The following is a 15435-nucleotide window of genomic DNA, read 5'->3' as shown; positions in this document are numbered from 1 at the left end:
AATGGAAACTATATGTAGGTACATGGCTTCAAGTTGCAGATTCAGCCCGTGTCGGCCCGTATTGTCTATTTTCAACAAAAATATTTCTGTACTATACTTCTTTTGTACACAAATACTTTAAACTGTTTTTCAGTGCCATCTTGCTTCACCATGACGACTTAAAGATAAATTTCAATGCAGTTATAACTGCATTTGTCTAAATGTGAACTAATTTCCAGACTTTTACCCAAAGCTGTTCACTGTACTGAATCGAAACTTGGTAGGTGACTTCATTGTAACTGATTGCATATTGTGTTCACTTTTGGTGCTATTTTGTCAATTTCCTTGCTCTGCTATTTGGTAACAGGTTATCAGAAATTAAAATTATAAAAAAAAACCTTGAAGAAAAGCATGTATTGGAAGCACGTCTTCCTGAAGAGAGCTATACTTAAAAACAAAAATATATACATGCCAAACCCCAAAATTGAATTAACTGTATGGTTATTTTAATTCAGATTATGTCCAAAATCGACAAGTTATATGGGCTTTAAGACGTAGGGGGTGTGGTCGGTGTATAGCCCTATATAATGTATCACTGGTGGATGGACAGGAGAGGTGTCACAACGTTTATTTCTGTATACAGTCGATAATATTAGATGCCTTTTCGTGCGGCTTAACTTGTAAATCTTGAACTGTGACAAACTGACATATATGGGTCAGGTGGCCAGTAAATCTGAGGAACTATAGTAACCTATGCATTGGAATAATGACCTTATATACACTATGCTGAGGCGTGACCTCTGTGTTTGTATGACTTCAGTCCACCAGACGCACACGGTATAACACCTACCTGTGGTATATGCAGGTGACAAGGCTGATCAAGATAGTCTAACAATACAAATATCTCCCTTGTTGATGGAGGCTAATTTATATGGTATATTTATTTACTTTAAATAAACCACAGCCGAAAGCTGATGGGTCAGTTGAAGGGACATTCATAACTTGATGGCGCACTATCTATAATGTGCACAGCACATCTGTAAGGGCTTATAATATATACACTGTAAGTGAAGTTCATCTTTGGATTTTAACTAACTAGACTACATATTGATCCCAGGTTAGTCACAGTATATAATTAAGGATTACAATACACTTTATTTGCACATATACACGTGCACATATACAAAGTAGAGTACAATTATATGCAGGCCTGGTCGAATATTGAGATTCAGCCCAGGTGCTCTATTGATTGCAAATTTTAGTTTTGTGCTGAAACGACCCAATTTCTTTTTCACTTACAATAACGCTTTATATTGCATGGCTAGAATGTATATGATGCAAAGCACATGTACGATCACGAAACTGCCCTATACTTGTATATATAACATGAACTTTGTCTCAAAACAACCTGCGGATGGTCGTGAGTTTTCCCGAAGGGCTCTGCCCAGTTTCCTCCCACCATAATGCAGGCCTTTGTCGTATTAGTGAAATATTCTTGAGTGCGGCATAAAACATCATTCAAATAAATAAATAAATTGTCGCAAAACAAATTCGTAACACCACTTTGGCGGTGTACTTCAGGAGTGAAACTTTCAGGTTTCAGGTTTAGCTCAAGATGGTCTTTCGAGATTAAGACGATATATCAAGTTCCAGCTTAGCTAAAAAACAGACTGATATACCAGAGACACAGACGAGCAGTGGGATTCGACTCCCTTCCAATAAACGATCATGGGATTCCTCTTGAGAATCCTTTAACATATGCGCGCCGTCTTTGGCTGGAACCATTGCTATATGGACGTACAGGGACTCCGGTCTGCTAGTGAAAATGCCACAAAACTCGTCCATACGCATTCTCTTGGTGGTGTGTTTGTAGAATCAATCCAAGACAGGTGTAAGGTGCGTACGTCTTGATGCAAAGATCATGCAACTGCAATGAACCATTCATCCAGAAACCAGTGAGTGATAAACGTAAATCCTTTGTCTCTCTCTTTTGCACAGAACTCGGCCTTTGGCCAAGAAGAGTCCGTTTTGTCTTTTCGAACCTGTCATTCATGTATGGGTTAAGAAGTGTTTCCGTAGGTCACATAGAATAGTTTCATTTTCATCGTGATGAACTGTATAGAATGACACATGCATATGCAAGTTTTGAAACAAAGATGCAAGCGTTTGTTGTCGACTCTGGGCAATACCAAATCCGCTGTATTCGTATTTTCTGTAACATGGGATTCATTTCAAACGGAACCTGTCAGTTTTTATATCTCCATGCAGTTGGTCATAATGACATTACCCGACAAAATTCTGAAACAGTCAAACGGGTGGCTTGGTGAAAAACACGTGCAATACAGCTGCTCTCTAATTAACTTGAAGAGAGTAACATAAATTGTTTATTTCCGCCATGTACGCGACGAGATCATATTTCTTTAACTGAAGAATATTAGGCTCAAGATAGAATCTTTCAATAGTAAATTCAATAAAGCCATTCATACGAATGCCTACATTGTAATTCTCAATAGCAGGAACGAGTGTAGCCTCTGTTAATACAGAAAGTAAAATGTTACAATTGAGGTTTGTTTAAATTGTGCCTCAAACTATTTAATATGAGATCATCTGCCTACCCCAATGAACACAGTATGTTTAGTATATGACATAAAACACTACCCAACTGAATATAAGGAAATACATTGGAACATGGGATTAAAAACAAATACCTGTGAAGTTGATGACGCCATCTCCATCTGTGTCGGCCTCCTCGAACATGGCGTCCAACATATGGCCACTAACGTTAAACCCCAGCATCTTGAAACCCGCCTTCATTTCGTCCTACCATGACAGAAAAAAGAATATGAATATAAGGTTTGGATCATTTTCTTAAAATATGCCTTAAGAATGTTTTAGACACTAACAGGAGTTTGCTTCAACCTCAGATATTTATTTGTTCATTTATTTTTTGATTGGTGTTGACGCGTTTCACTTACACGACGCGGGGGCCAGCATTATATAAGGTGTGAGAAACCGGTCAGGGGCCGAGGGAAATCCACCATCCACAGGTTTCTGACAGACCTTCTCACGTACGACAGGAGAGGAAGCCAGAATAAGTTGGACTTGAATTCACAGCGACTGCGTTGGTGACAGGCTCTTGGGCCAATGTACCGAGCAACCACACTAACTACGCTAGGCCATGCACGGATGTATGCTATATCATATATACATATACCTAAAGACTTTTCGAATTTCGTAAACATCACATCAGTTTACACATGCAACAGCTATAAGAACAAAATATCTGTTAAATTTATATACATATATACTAACCTTTGATAAAACACCGTCTTTATCAACGTCTAGTGCTGCAAAAGCCAGTTTTAGTTCTTGTTTGTTGTTGTTACTCTGGGCTGCAGGTTCCTTGGCTGAGATTGGACCTCTTTGTATACCATTCCCTGCAAGGCATTATTTGTTGTATATATAAGTAACCTTTGTTGAAATTCATGTTTTAGATACAACATTGATTACTTGCCCGATTGATTTGTGTTTATAGCTGTACTCAAGAAACGTCTTCTTATATAATGGCGGTCAAGTTGGAGGAAACCGAACACCCTGGAGAAAGCCGAAGTGCCCAGAGAAAAGTAGCGACCTTCGTTACATAGGTCTCCACAACGTTTGTCAAATAAATACCACACATCTGTGTGATAAATTACTTGGTACATAATATAACAACACGCAATATAGGCATTTTTCTGTGATATACCCAATATTAAAATCTGCCAATCTGTTACCATAAATCAGCCAAATCACTGTATTGTATACACGGATAGCGTGACGAAGGGGTATAAGTACACATACACACATGACATGTTTATTTACGAGTCGCGACATGTGTTACCAAATTCAACTGAAACCAGAATGTTGTAACATTTATTTATGTGCATGTGGCGTTGTCTTGCCCCATTCCACCCCTTCATCACACCCAACTTATACACAGCCTAAAAAATATGTTACAGTCAAACAGCTAAGTTATGCGCCCATGTCACTGTATTATGACACGTGCATGATCGAATAAAAATATTGATACATGTGAGGTTAAACAACAACTTACGGATAAAAGTACATGTGTAGCAGCGGTATCTAAACTCGTACATCATGCTGGTCTGTATGGCCTGGTGTGCTATTTATTTACAGATTTTATATGTACCGTTCATATAAGTTAAACGTACCGTTCATGTCTTGAGTCTTTGCACAATTTGCTGCATCCATTGCCTCGGATCCCGTTTTCGCTTCTTCCATGTTACTTTCTCTGCGGTGTATAGAAACTAAAATGGAGCCCTTTAAGCACGGCTATAAAGATAAGCGTAAAAACAAAACAATCGGACTACCCGTTGGGAACTTCGTCACACATAAAAGCACAAAAATCAGATCGCGTATATGCACGCATGCACATACTTTGTGGTATACGCTGTACGCGAACATGTATATATGTGTATTACATATACTTTGTGCATGGTATACGCTGTACGTGAACATGTATATATGTGTATTACATATACTTTGTGCATGGTATACGCTGTGCGTGAACATGTATATATGTGTATTACATATACTTTGTGTATGGTATACGCTGTACATGGACATGTATATATGTGTATTACATATACTTTGTGCATGGTATACGTTGTACGTGAACATGTATATATGTGTATTACATATACTTTGTGCATGGTATATATACTTTGTGCATGGTATACGCTGTATGTCAGCATGTATATATGTGTATTACATATACTTTGGGCATGGTGTACGCTGTACGTGAACATGTATATATGTCTATTACATATACTTTGTGGGAAGCGCTGTAGGTGAACATGTATGTTTGTGTACTTATGTAGTTCATTTAGTTGCTTAAGCAAAATTCCATCAGATGCTTCAAGCACCTCATTATTCCTCCTGTTTATAATTTGCCCACAGCTATGCACATTGTTATAGTTTCAGGTTATAAATTCAGTTTTGACCCATATAAATCGTGCTGGCACAAAGCTGCCTTAGGCTTTATAATCTATTTATAAATACAAATATATAATCAAGCGCTTAATGCCACTCAAATTGGAACTCACACGTCTTATGCCCGTTGAAATTTGATATTAGATTTAAAAGATAAGAAAAACTTGCTGTCGCAAATAGTCCTTGTCCATGCACACATATTACACGATGTAGCATGTAAACGCGAAGTTTACTTGGCGAAAAAATTGTTCCCAAACGTGAAACGTTTAATTATTATACCACTAATCTTGGTAACACGTATGTTTAGATTTCAATAATGTAGGCTAAAGAAGGTCTGTACATTGAAGGCTTTCATAAAAGTTAATTAAACAAAAGCACTTTGGTAACGTTGACGTCACATATTATTTATATAAATTGACTGGTTTAATCTGGTTTATATATACACAGGTGTACATGGGGTATATACATGTACATCATTCACATGCATGGCTTTAGACTCATAATTAACATATATATATGCTGTGCAGGTATTGATCTATTTGTAAAGACGCACACTCACCTTTAGCATGTAGATTATGTTTCAGTAGATCTACAAGAGAGCACGCGTGTCGAGACAGGCTATCCGAGAAGGATCAAACAATAATTTCGGGGTCGTGTTTACAAACTCTCTGATATGACCTGAACTAAAACACAGTCTACTTCAAAGGAATGTCATTTGTCATTGGCAAGAAATGTTGACACGTTGGATAGACGATGTGTAGAGGTGATCGAACTCGACAACGTCTTTGTTGTGGAATGACATTCTCGAATGGATTCTTGTATATGTGATACATTTGATTTCTAATTTTTTCTTGTTCAACACTAAAAATTAAATAATGAATTTGTTTCCCTTATGGATGGTGGTAACCGGAGCGTCGGGAGTGAACCACCGACATTTAGCAAGTTATACTGGCCAAATTTTCCGCCTTTGACACGTCATATTGATTCAAAGTTAATTATGGTATCCAAGGAACTTCATGTTGGGCTACACGAAAGCGCCGTGGCTTTCATGACTACTGTCACAAAGGTCCCGAGAACAACGGAACAATGAATCTTGAAAAGCATCTGTCCAAGAATGGTACGAACCCATATCATGTGAGATAGCGATCGAAGGGCGATTTCAAGATGATCGTACAAGCCATTTTGCACGAAGACATTCATGGGCGTGAAATGAAGAGTATGCCCTTAATGCGGAGAGAACATGAATGCACGAGTCCCAAACGGCTGAAGGTTGAAAGCTGGACAATTGTGTCTTACCTGTAGTACGTTATGTTACATAGGCCGGTAGCAAGCGACTGGAGGCGAGCATACACGCTTTGCTTCTTCCGTAATTTTCCCTCATGTAATAACCAAATCAATTAGTAGGCCTATATCATGGCATGAAAGTATCAGAAGTGCCTGTCGTACTTTGAACATACTATATCCTGTGCCATGTCCAAGACAAATGATATGTTACGGTAATATCATAAAATGATATCGCACATGTCAGTATGTGCGCATGTGGGACTATACAGGTTAATATCACACTCTCAGGAAGCGAGGACACACACCCTGCTCCTGCGGTAACCTCAGTAATGTAATGAGGAAATCCCGCACCCCCTAATACCTTACGGCAGGCATGTAAAGATGCATGTCGATCAGATACATATTCCTCACCTTTTGCCCGTAAATTAGTTTCCGATACATAGACAGGCTTTTGCCTTTTACCTATAGACATCGCTATTGAGTTCAAAGAACATAAAAAGGCCACCAAGCACACTTTCATTGGCTTTTATATCATAACCTACATAGAGAAATTTCAGTGGGGGGAAAATGATCAGCTTCCACGAAAATAAACTGCTAATACAAAGATTAAACCCCTGGACAGGTTGGCGCTGCGCGACCATGAACGGTTGGTTTGACAACAATGTGTAGGAGACAGTCATAGCTTTGAGAACAGTGGCGTCTAACTCTCTGGAAAGCTTTTGCCAAGAATTCCTCCCTTTTTATCTACTGACCCTCTAGTGTCAATTAACCAGCACACAGAAATCGATTTACAGAGATAAAGAGACTCCCTTGTGCTTTCCCCTTTCCCGTTTTGTGCCGGGACAGCGAATTAAGCGTCTCATGTTGCCATCAGCAGGGAGGTTGTGTTCGGATTTCACGCTTATTTTGTCATAGCACAAAACACTATTGTTGGACTTAATGTAAAAGTGTCCGGCCACAAGTGCCATTGGTCTGATTCTGCCACAACTAATCTCCACAGGCACACCTACAGAGCAAAAGCGACAGTGAAGGCCGATTGTACTTCACTGAGCAGTGTTAATACGATCTGTAGCAGATGCGGGTTTTCTGACATTGGTTGTTTAGACATGAGCTCGAGGGGTCTCATTCTATTTCAGCAAATATCCCACGGCTCTTGTAAACTTTTTGACAAAGGAACAAAGCTCTGCTGTGGGAATGATACTTATTTCAGTGCCTCACAAGTAATCATAAGTAAAAAGTTGTTCCCTAAATCTCTCTCTACTGTAACACTCCTAATTTATAGAACCTGTGTTTAATGTTGCTCTCAGCAATTTCTCATTTTTGACCAAGGTCAGGTTCATTGGCGTAGGACACCGTGTATCTATAGTGCCGACATTAAACAACCATGACTTAGATTAACATATCACTGGACCGTAGCTAAAAGTATTCTACATTTAATTAGTTTAGTCAGCTAAAAACTTGATCATGCATGTAATGATCACGTTGCCTGCATGGTCAGAGGTATGTCACAACCAGTGGTACACGGTTTACAGACACATGGTAGCAAGAAGCAATAAACATTTACCATGCAGACGCATTTCTGTTCACAGCAGGTAACCCCTTAAACTTAAAGTTTTTCATTTGGTTTTCATTTTGAAATGAGAGGAAAGATGAGAAAATAGAATAGAGCCCGTTGTCATCTCTACAATATCTACCGGCACGTGTACATGTACTCTAGATGGACTATACATAACAGACATAAAGTTTTTCGTAATGAAAGACAAATAAACATACCCTCCGATGTTATACTGATATATCACAAATTTACATAATTCGTCGTCAAACAGAACAAGGCTGTCTGCAGTTTCCTTATTATACAGGTAACCATTGTATAACAGTGTATATATTTATTCCAGCGAACTATTTGCAGAAGCTATTAAGAATAATTTACCAACTTTTAATCTTTAAACATTTCCCACATTTAAATGAAATTGTTCAGCTTCGTTGGATCTGAAGAAGACAATAGATAGTGATGACGATACATCTATGAAAAACCTTCACTCATTAAAGTTTCTTAAAATCATCAGTGAGTATGGCATTCTTGTTGACAAATATGAACAAGGCCTTTCGGATTTCTAGTGATCTGCTTCATAGTTGTACGTAATTCCACTTAACCATGGGTTAGGACTGTATATATAATATACAAGCATTCATGTTTATGACATCAACATGGTGCTTTTGCGAACAGTTTGAATCTAAGCACGACTGGTTATGGATTTGGAACACCTTTTTATGTTTTACGAATGTGGACTTGATGCTTAGCTTAATTCTTCAACCGCCTGTGCGAACCATTGTTTGTAACATTCTGGGAGAGATGCGGGGTGTAGAGAATAATTTGCGCAATTTATGAAAATGGCATCTTTAGTGGCCCAAACTAATCCAAAAACTTTTAGTAACATTTTCGTAATAATTATATGCATAAATTCTACTTAAAAAATGATTTAAAAGTCGAACAGGTTGAAGATTCACAGCAGATGTGAAGTTATTCATCTTCCTGTCAGCAAGGGTGATACTTGTTATACGGTAGCTTGATTAAATGAAGATGGATGTTATTTGGTACACCTGATGATGGAAAAAGCCGTTGGAAAACATTTCGTACCCGTAGCATTTGTTTTCAGTGTAATGTGCCTACTCGTTTTCCTCCGCTCATAAATATGACTCCCGTCGTATAAGTGAACAATTTTTGAGTACGTCGTTAAGACCAATCCACCAAGTATTCCCATATTCACTTCTGCAATTATACAAAGATTTTGTTGGCAAATGATCCACACAACAAATATGGTCACCAAGATTGATGGTTTGGTGGTAATCGTCGTATTGAATGAAGAATATTTCACTGAAATTATGAAATTAAATTGATCAGATCGAAGAAACCGAAGTGCATGAACTAATCCTTCAGGGAGTTATGGACGAACTTTCACGCGAGTGACACACAGACTTTCATAGTACGAGCTAGCTCAGTATGTGCGTCATATTTATGACGGAAAGCCAATAAGACGTAACTTGACCACTAATTATCAAACCAACCAAGTACATAGGTCTACAAGTAATATGTTCTCGGTTAAAACGCTCAAGTAATATTACGGTTTAAACTCCTTCCTAGTTCCGAATACACGGAATAACACTTTACATCTTGCATTTCTTTATCAATAGTTCCCTCCTAGATTTAAGTTTGGAGAGTCACGGGTGGGTTCGAGTTAGCTACATAAGGGCCTTCGCAAGTTACAAGCTGTTTGTTAGCTGAGAGCTAATACATCGCGTTTTATATTCAACATTTATTTGACTGTAGACTTATGTTATATTAGGGTGAAGGTAGTCTCAATAATGTCAGACCTACAGCATTGTGTCCTATAGCTGTCTCAATACTGGCTCCAACCTAATTGGGGCAGGACATTCAGTGGTAAGCTACATGTACTTGTCATCTACCCTCAACGCTAAGCACAAACCACTCACCTCAGGCAAGTTACTAAGGAAATTTTCCACATGTGATGCAGGTCATATTGATAGAAGACAAGTTGTCTTCAATAAACATAAGACTTCACTAACAGGCTCCAGCGGTATGGTCAGCCACATTTTGTCACCAAGTCCCCGCATACAAGACAAGTAGGGGAATCCCTAGGCCGTTACCGAACCAACTCCTCATGCGCCAGCAGTTGTGCTACTGATGATGTACTTGTTATTAAACCAACACCTCATGAGCCAGAAATTGTGCTACTGATGATGTACTTGTTATTAAACAAATACCTCATGCGCCAGCAGTTGTGCTACTGATGATGTACTTGTTATTAAACCAATACCTCATGCGGCAGCAGTTGTGCTATTGATGATGTGCGTGTTACCGAACCAACACTTCATGCGCCAGCAGTTGTGCTACTGATGATGTACTTGTTATTAAACCAACACTTCATGCGCCAGCAGTTGTGCTACTGATGATGTACTTTTTATTGAACCAACTCCCCATGCGCCAGCAGTTGTGCTACTGATGATGTGCTTGTTATTGAACCAACTCCTCATGCGCCAGCAGTTGTGCTACTGATGATGTACTTGTTATTGAACCATCTCCTGATGCGCCAGCAGTTGTGCTACTGATGATGTCCTTGTTATTAAACCAACTCTCATGCGCCAGCAGTTGTGCTACTGATGATGTGCTTGTTATTGAACCAACTCCCCATGCGCCAGCAGTTGTGCTACTGATGATGTACTTGTTATTAAACCAACACCTCATGTGCCAGCAGTTGTGCTACTGATGATGTACTTGTTATTAAACCAGCTCCGCATGTGCCAGCAGTTGTGCTACTGATGATGTACTTGTTATTAAACCAACACCTCATGTGCCAGCAGTTGTGCTACTGATGATGTCCTTGTTATTAAACCAACTCTCATGCGCCAGCAGTTGTGCTACTGATGATGTGCTTGTTATTGAACCAACTCCCCATGCGCCAGCAGTTGTGCTACTGATGATGTACTTGTTATTGAACCAGCTCCGCATGTGCCAGCAGTTGTGCTACTGATGATGTACTTGTTATTAAACCAACTCCTCGTGCGCCAGCAGTTGTGCTACTGATGATGTACTTGTTATTAAACCAACACCTCATGTGCCAGCAGTTGTGCTACTGATGATGTACTTGTTATTGAACTAACTCCCCATGCGCCAGCAGTTGTGCTACTGATGGTGTACTTGTTACTGAACCAACTCCTCATGTGCCAGCAATTGTGCTACTGATGATGTACTTGTTATTGATCCAACACCTCATGTGCCAGCAGTTGTGCTACTGAAGATGTACTTGTTATTAAACCAACACCTCATGCGCCAGCAGTTGTGCTACTGATGATGTACTTGTTATTAAACCAACACCTCATGTGCCAGCAGTTGTGCTACTGATGATGTACTTGTTATTAAACCAACACCTCATGTGCTAGCAGTTGTGCTACTGATGATGTACTTGTTATTAAACCAACACCTCGTGCGCCAGCAGTTGTGCTACTGATGATGTACTTGTTATTAAACCAACACCTCATGTGCCAGCAGTTGTGCTACTGATGATGTACTTGTTATTAAACCAACACCTCATGTGCTAGCAGCTGTGCTACTGATGATGTACTTGTTATTAAACCAACACCTCATGTGCTAGCAGTTGTGCTACTGATGATGTACTTGTTATTGAACCAACTCCTCGTGCGCCAGCAGTTGTGCTACTGATAATGTACTTGTTATTGAACCAACTCCTGCCCCAACAGTTGTGCTACAGATGATGTACTTGTTACTGAACCAACACCTCATGCGCCAGCAAATGTGCTACTGATGATGTACTTGTTATTGAACCAACTCCTCATGTGCCAGCAATTGTGCTACTGATGATATGTGTGTTACCGAACCAACACCTCATGCGCCAGCAGTTGTGCTACTGATGATGTACTTGTTACTGAACCAACCCCTCATGCGCCAGCAGTTGTGCTATTGATTATGTGCGTGTTACCGAACCAACACCTCATACGCCAGCAGTTGTGCTACTGATGATGTACTTGTTACTGAACCAACCCCTCATGCGCCAACAGTTGTGCTATTGATGGTGTACTTGTTATTGATCCAACTCCTCATGCGCCAGCAGTTGTGCTACTGATGATGTACTTGTTACTGAACCAACACCTCATGCGCCAGCAGTTGTGCTACTGATGATGTACCTGTTATTTAACCAACTCTCATGCGCCAGCAGTTGTGCTACTGATGATGTACTTGTTATTAAACCAACACCTCATGGGCCAGAAGTTGTGCTACTGATGATGTCCTTGTTTTTGGTCCAACACCTCATGTGCCAGCAGTTGTGCTACTGATGATGTACTTGTTATTGAACCAACACCTCATGCGCCAGAAGTTGTGCTACTGATGATGTACTTGTTATTGAACCAACACCTCATTGGCCAGCAGTTGTGCTACTGATGATGTACATGTTATTAAACCAACTCTCATCGGCCAGCAGTTGTGCTTCTGATGATGTACTTGTTTTTGATCCAACACCTCATGGACCAGCAGTTATGCTACTGATGATGTACTTGTTATTGAACCAACACCTCATCGGCCAGCAGTTGTGCTACTGATGATGTACTTGTTATTAAACCAACACCTCATGGGCCAGAAGTTGTGCTACTGATGATGTCCTTGTTTTTGGTCCAACACCTCATGTGCCAGCAGTTGTGCTACTGATGATGTACTTGTTATTGAACCAACACCTCATGCGCCAGAAGTTGTGCTACTGATGATGTACTTGTTATTGAACCAACACCTCATTGGCCAGCAGTTGTGCTACTGATGATGTACTTGTTATTAAACCAACTCTCATCGGCCAGCAGTTGTGCTTCTGATGATGTACTTGTTTTTGATCCAACACCTCATGGACCAGCAGTTATGCTACTGATGATGTACTTGTTATTGAACCAACACCTCATCGGCCAGCAGTTGTGCTACTGATGATGTACTTGTTATTGAATCAACTCCTCGTGCGCCAGCAGTTGTGCTACTGATGATGTACTTGTTATTGAACCAACTCCCCATGCGCCAGCAGTTGTGCTTCTGATGAGGTACTTATTAAACCAACACCTCATGCGCCAGCAATTGTGCTACTGATGATGTACTTGTTATTAAACCAACTCTCATTCGCCAGCAGTTGTGCTACTGATGATGTACTTGTTATTGAACCATCTCCTCATGCGCCAGCAGTTGTGCTACTGATGATGTGCTTGTTATTGAACCAACTCCTCATGCGCCAGCAGTTGTGCTACAGATGATGTACTTGTTATTGAACCATCTCCTGATGCGCCAGCAGTTGTGCTACTGATGATGTCCTTGTTATTAAACCAACACCTCATGCGCCAGCAGTTGTGCTACTGATGATGTGCTTGTTATTGAACCAACTCCCCATGCGCCAGCAGTTGTGCTACTGATGATGTCCTTGTTTTTGGTCCAACACCTCATGTGCCAGCAGTTGTGCTACTGATGATGTACTTGTTATTGGACCAACACCTCATGCGCCAGAAGTTGTGCTACTGATGATGTACTTGTTACTGAACCAACACCTCATTGGCCAGCAGTTGTGCTACTGATGATGTACTTGTTACTGAACCAACTCCTCATGTGCCAGCAATTGTGCTACTGATGATGTACTTGTTATTGATCCAACTCCTCATGTGCCAGCAATTGTGCTACTGATGATATGTGTGTTACCGAACCAACACCTCATGCGCCAGCAGTTGTGCTACTGATGATGTACTTGTTACTGAACCAACTCCTCATGCGCCAGCAGTTGTGCTATTGATTATGTGCGTGTTACCGAACCAACACCTCATACGCCAGCAGTTGTGCTACTGATGATGTACTTGTTACTGAACCAACCCCTCATGCGCTAGCAGTTGTGCTATTGATGGTGTACTTGTTATTGAACCAACTCCTCATGCGCCAGCAGTTGTGCTACTGATGATGTACTTGTTACTGAACCAACACCTCATGCGCTAGCAGTTGTGCTACTGATGATGTACTTGTTATTTAACCAACTCTCATGCGCCAGCAGTTGTGCTACTGATGATGTACTTGTTATTAAACCAACACCTCATGGGCCAGAAGTTGTGCTACTGATTGTTTTTGGTCCAACACCTCATGTGCCAGCAGTTGTGCTACTGATGATGTACTTGTTATTGAACCAACACCTCATGCGCCAGAAGTTGTGCTACTGATGATGTACTTGTTATTGAACCAACACCTCATTGGCCAGCAGTTGTGCTACTGATGATGTACTTGTTATTGAACCAACACCTCATGCGCCAGAAGTTGTGCTACTGATGATGTACTTGTTATTGATCCAACACCTCATGGACCAGCAGTTATGCTACTGATGATGTACTTGTTATTGAACCAACACCTCATCGGCCAGCAGTTGTGCTACTGATGATGTACTTGTTATTGAACCAACTCCTCGTGCACCAGCAGTTGTGCTACTGATAATGTACTTGTTATTGAACCCACTCCTCATGTGCCAACAGTTATGCTACTGATGATGTACTTGTTATTGAACCAACACCTCATCGGCCAGCAGTTGTGCTACTGATGATGTACTTGTTATTGAACCAACTCCTCGTGCACCAGCAGTTGTGCTACTGATAATGTACTTGTTATTGAACCCACTCCTCATGTGCCAACAGTTGTGCTACTGATGAGGTACTTATTAAACCAACACCTCATGGTCCAGCAATTGTGCTACTGATGATGTACTTGTTATTAAACCAACTCTCATGCGCCAGCAGTTGTGCTACTGATGATGTACTTGTTATTGAACCAACTCCTCATGCGCCAGCAGTTGTGCTACTGATGATGTGCTTGTTATTGAACCAACTCCTCATGCGCCAGCAGTTGTGCTACAGATGATGTACTTGTTATTGAACCATCTCCTGATGCGCCAGCAGTTGTGCTACTGATGATGTACTTGTTATTAAACCAACACCTCATGCGCCAGCAGTTGTGCTACTGATGATGTGCTTGTTATTGAACCAACTCCCCATGCGCCAGCAGTTGTGCTACTGATGATGTACTTGTTATTGAACCAACACCTCATGCGCCAGCAGTTGTGCTACTGATGATGTACTTGTTTTTAAACCAACACCTCATGCGCCAGCAGTTTTGCTACTGATGATGTACTTGTTATTGATCCAACACCTCATGGACCAGAAGTTGTGCTACTGAAGATGTACTTATTATTAAACCAACACCTCATGCGCCGGAAGTTGTGCTATTGATGATGTGTGTGTTACCGAACCAACACCTCATGTGCCAGCAGTTGTGCTACTGATGATGTACTTGTTATTAAACCAACACCTCATGCGCCAGAAGTTGTGCTATTGATGATGTATTTGTTATTAAACCAACACCTCATGGACCAGAAGTTGTGCTACTGATGATGTACTTGTTATTAAACCAACACCTCATGCGCCAGTAGTTGTGCTATTGATGATGTGTGTTACCGAACCAACACTTCATGCGCCAGCAGTTGTGCTACTGATGATGTACTTGTTATTAAACCAACACCTCATGCGCCAGCAGTTGTGCTACTGATGATGTACTTTTTATTGAACCAACTCCCCATGCGCCAGCAGTTG

The 15435-nt window shown here is 40.6% G+C and overlaps 1 protein-coding gene across 1 annotated transcript; it reads right to left on the bottom strand.

Annotated features, from left to right (window-relative positions):
• Window positions 1-145: 145 nt before the first annotated feature.
• LOC135470320 (calmodulin-like protein 5) lies at window positions 146-4275 on the bottom strand. Its single transcript, XM_064749186.1, has 4 exons — window positions 4191-4275; window positions 3292-3416; window positions 2688-2799; window positions 146-2277 (listed from the first exon to the last, which is right to left on the bottom strand). The coding sequence occupies exons 1-4, from the start codon at window positions 4258-4260 to the stop codon at window positions 2252-2254; spliced, it is 333 nt and encodes a 110-aa protein (XP_064605256.1). The 5' UTR covers window positions 4261-4275; the 3' UTR covers window positions 146-2251.
• Window positions 4276-15435: the final 11160 nt, after the last annotated feature.

Source organism: Liolophura sinensis, chromosome 1, assembly GCF_032854445.1.
Source record: "Liolophura sinensis isolate JHLJ2023 chromosome 1, CUHK_Ljap_v2, whole genome shotgun sequence".
Classification (NCBI taxonomy): domain Eukaryota; kingdom Metazoa; phylum Mollusca; class Polyplacophora; order Chitonida; family Chitonidae; genus Liolophura; species Liolophura sinensis.
Note: the sequence above shows the minus strand (reverse complement) of the source record. Positions and strands in the feature narration are given on the sequence as shown.

Coding starts and splice junctions, on each gene's coding strand:
- LOC135470320 (XM_064749186.1), bottom strand. CDS start 4,260: ATGGAAGAAGCGAAAACGGGATCCGAGGCAATGGATGCAGCAAATTGT. Junction 3,417..4,190: donor AAAGACTCAAGACATGAACG/GTACGTTTAACT, acceptor AATGCCTTGCAG/GGAATGGTATACAAAGAGGT. Junction 2,800..3,291: donor AAGACGGTGTTTTATCAAAG/GTTAGTATATAT, acceptor CTGTCATGGTAG/GACGAAATGAAGGCGGGTTT.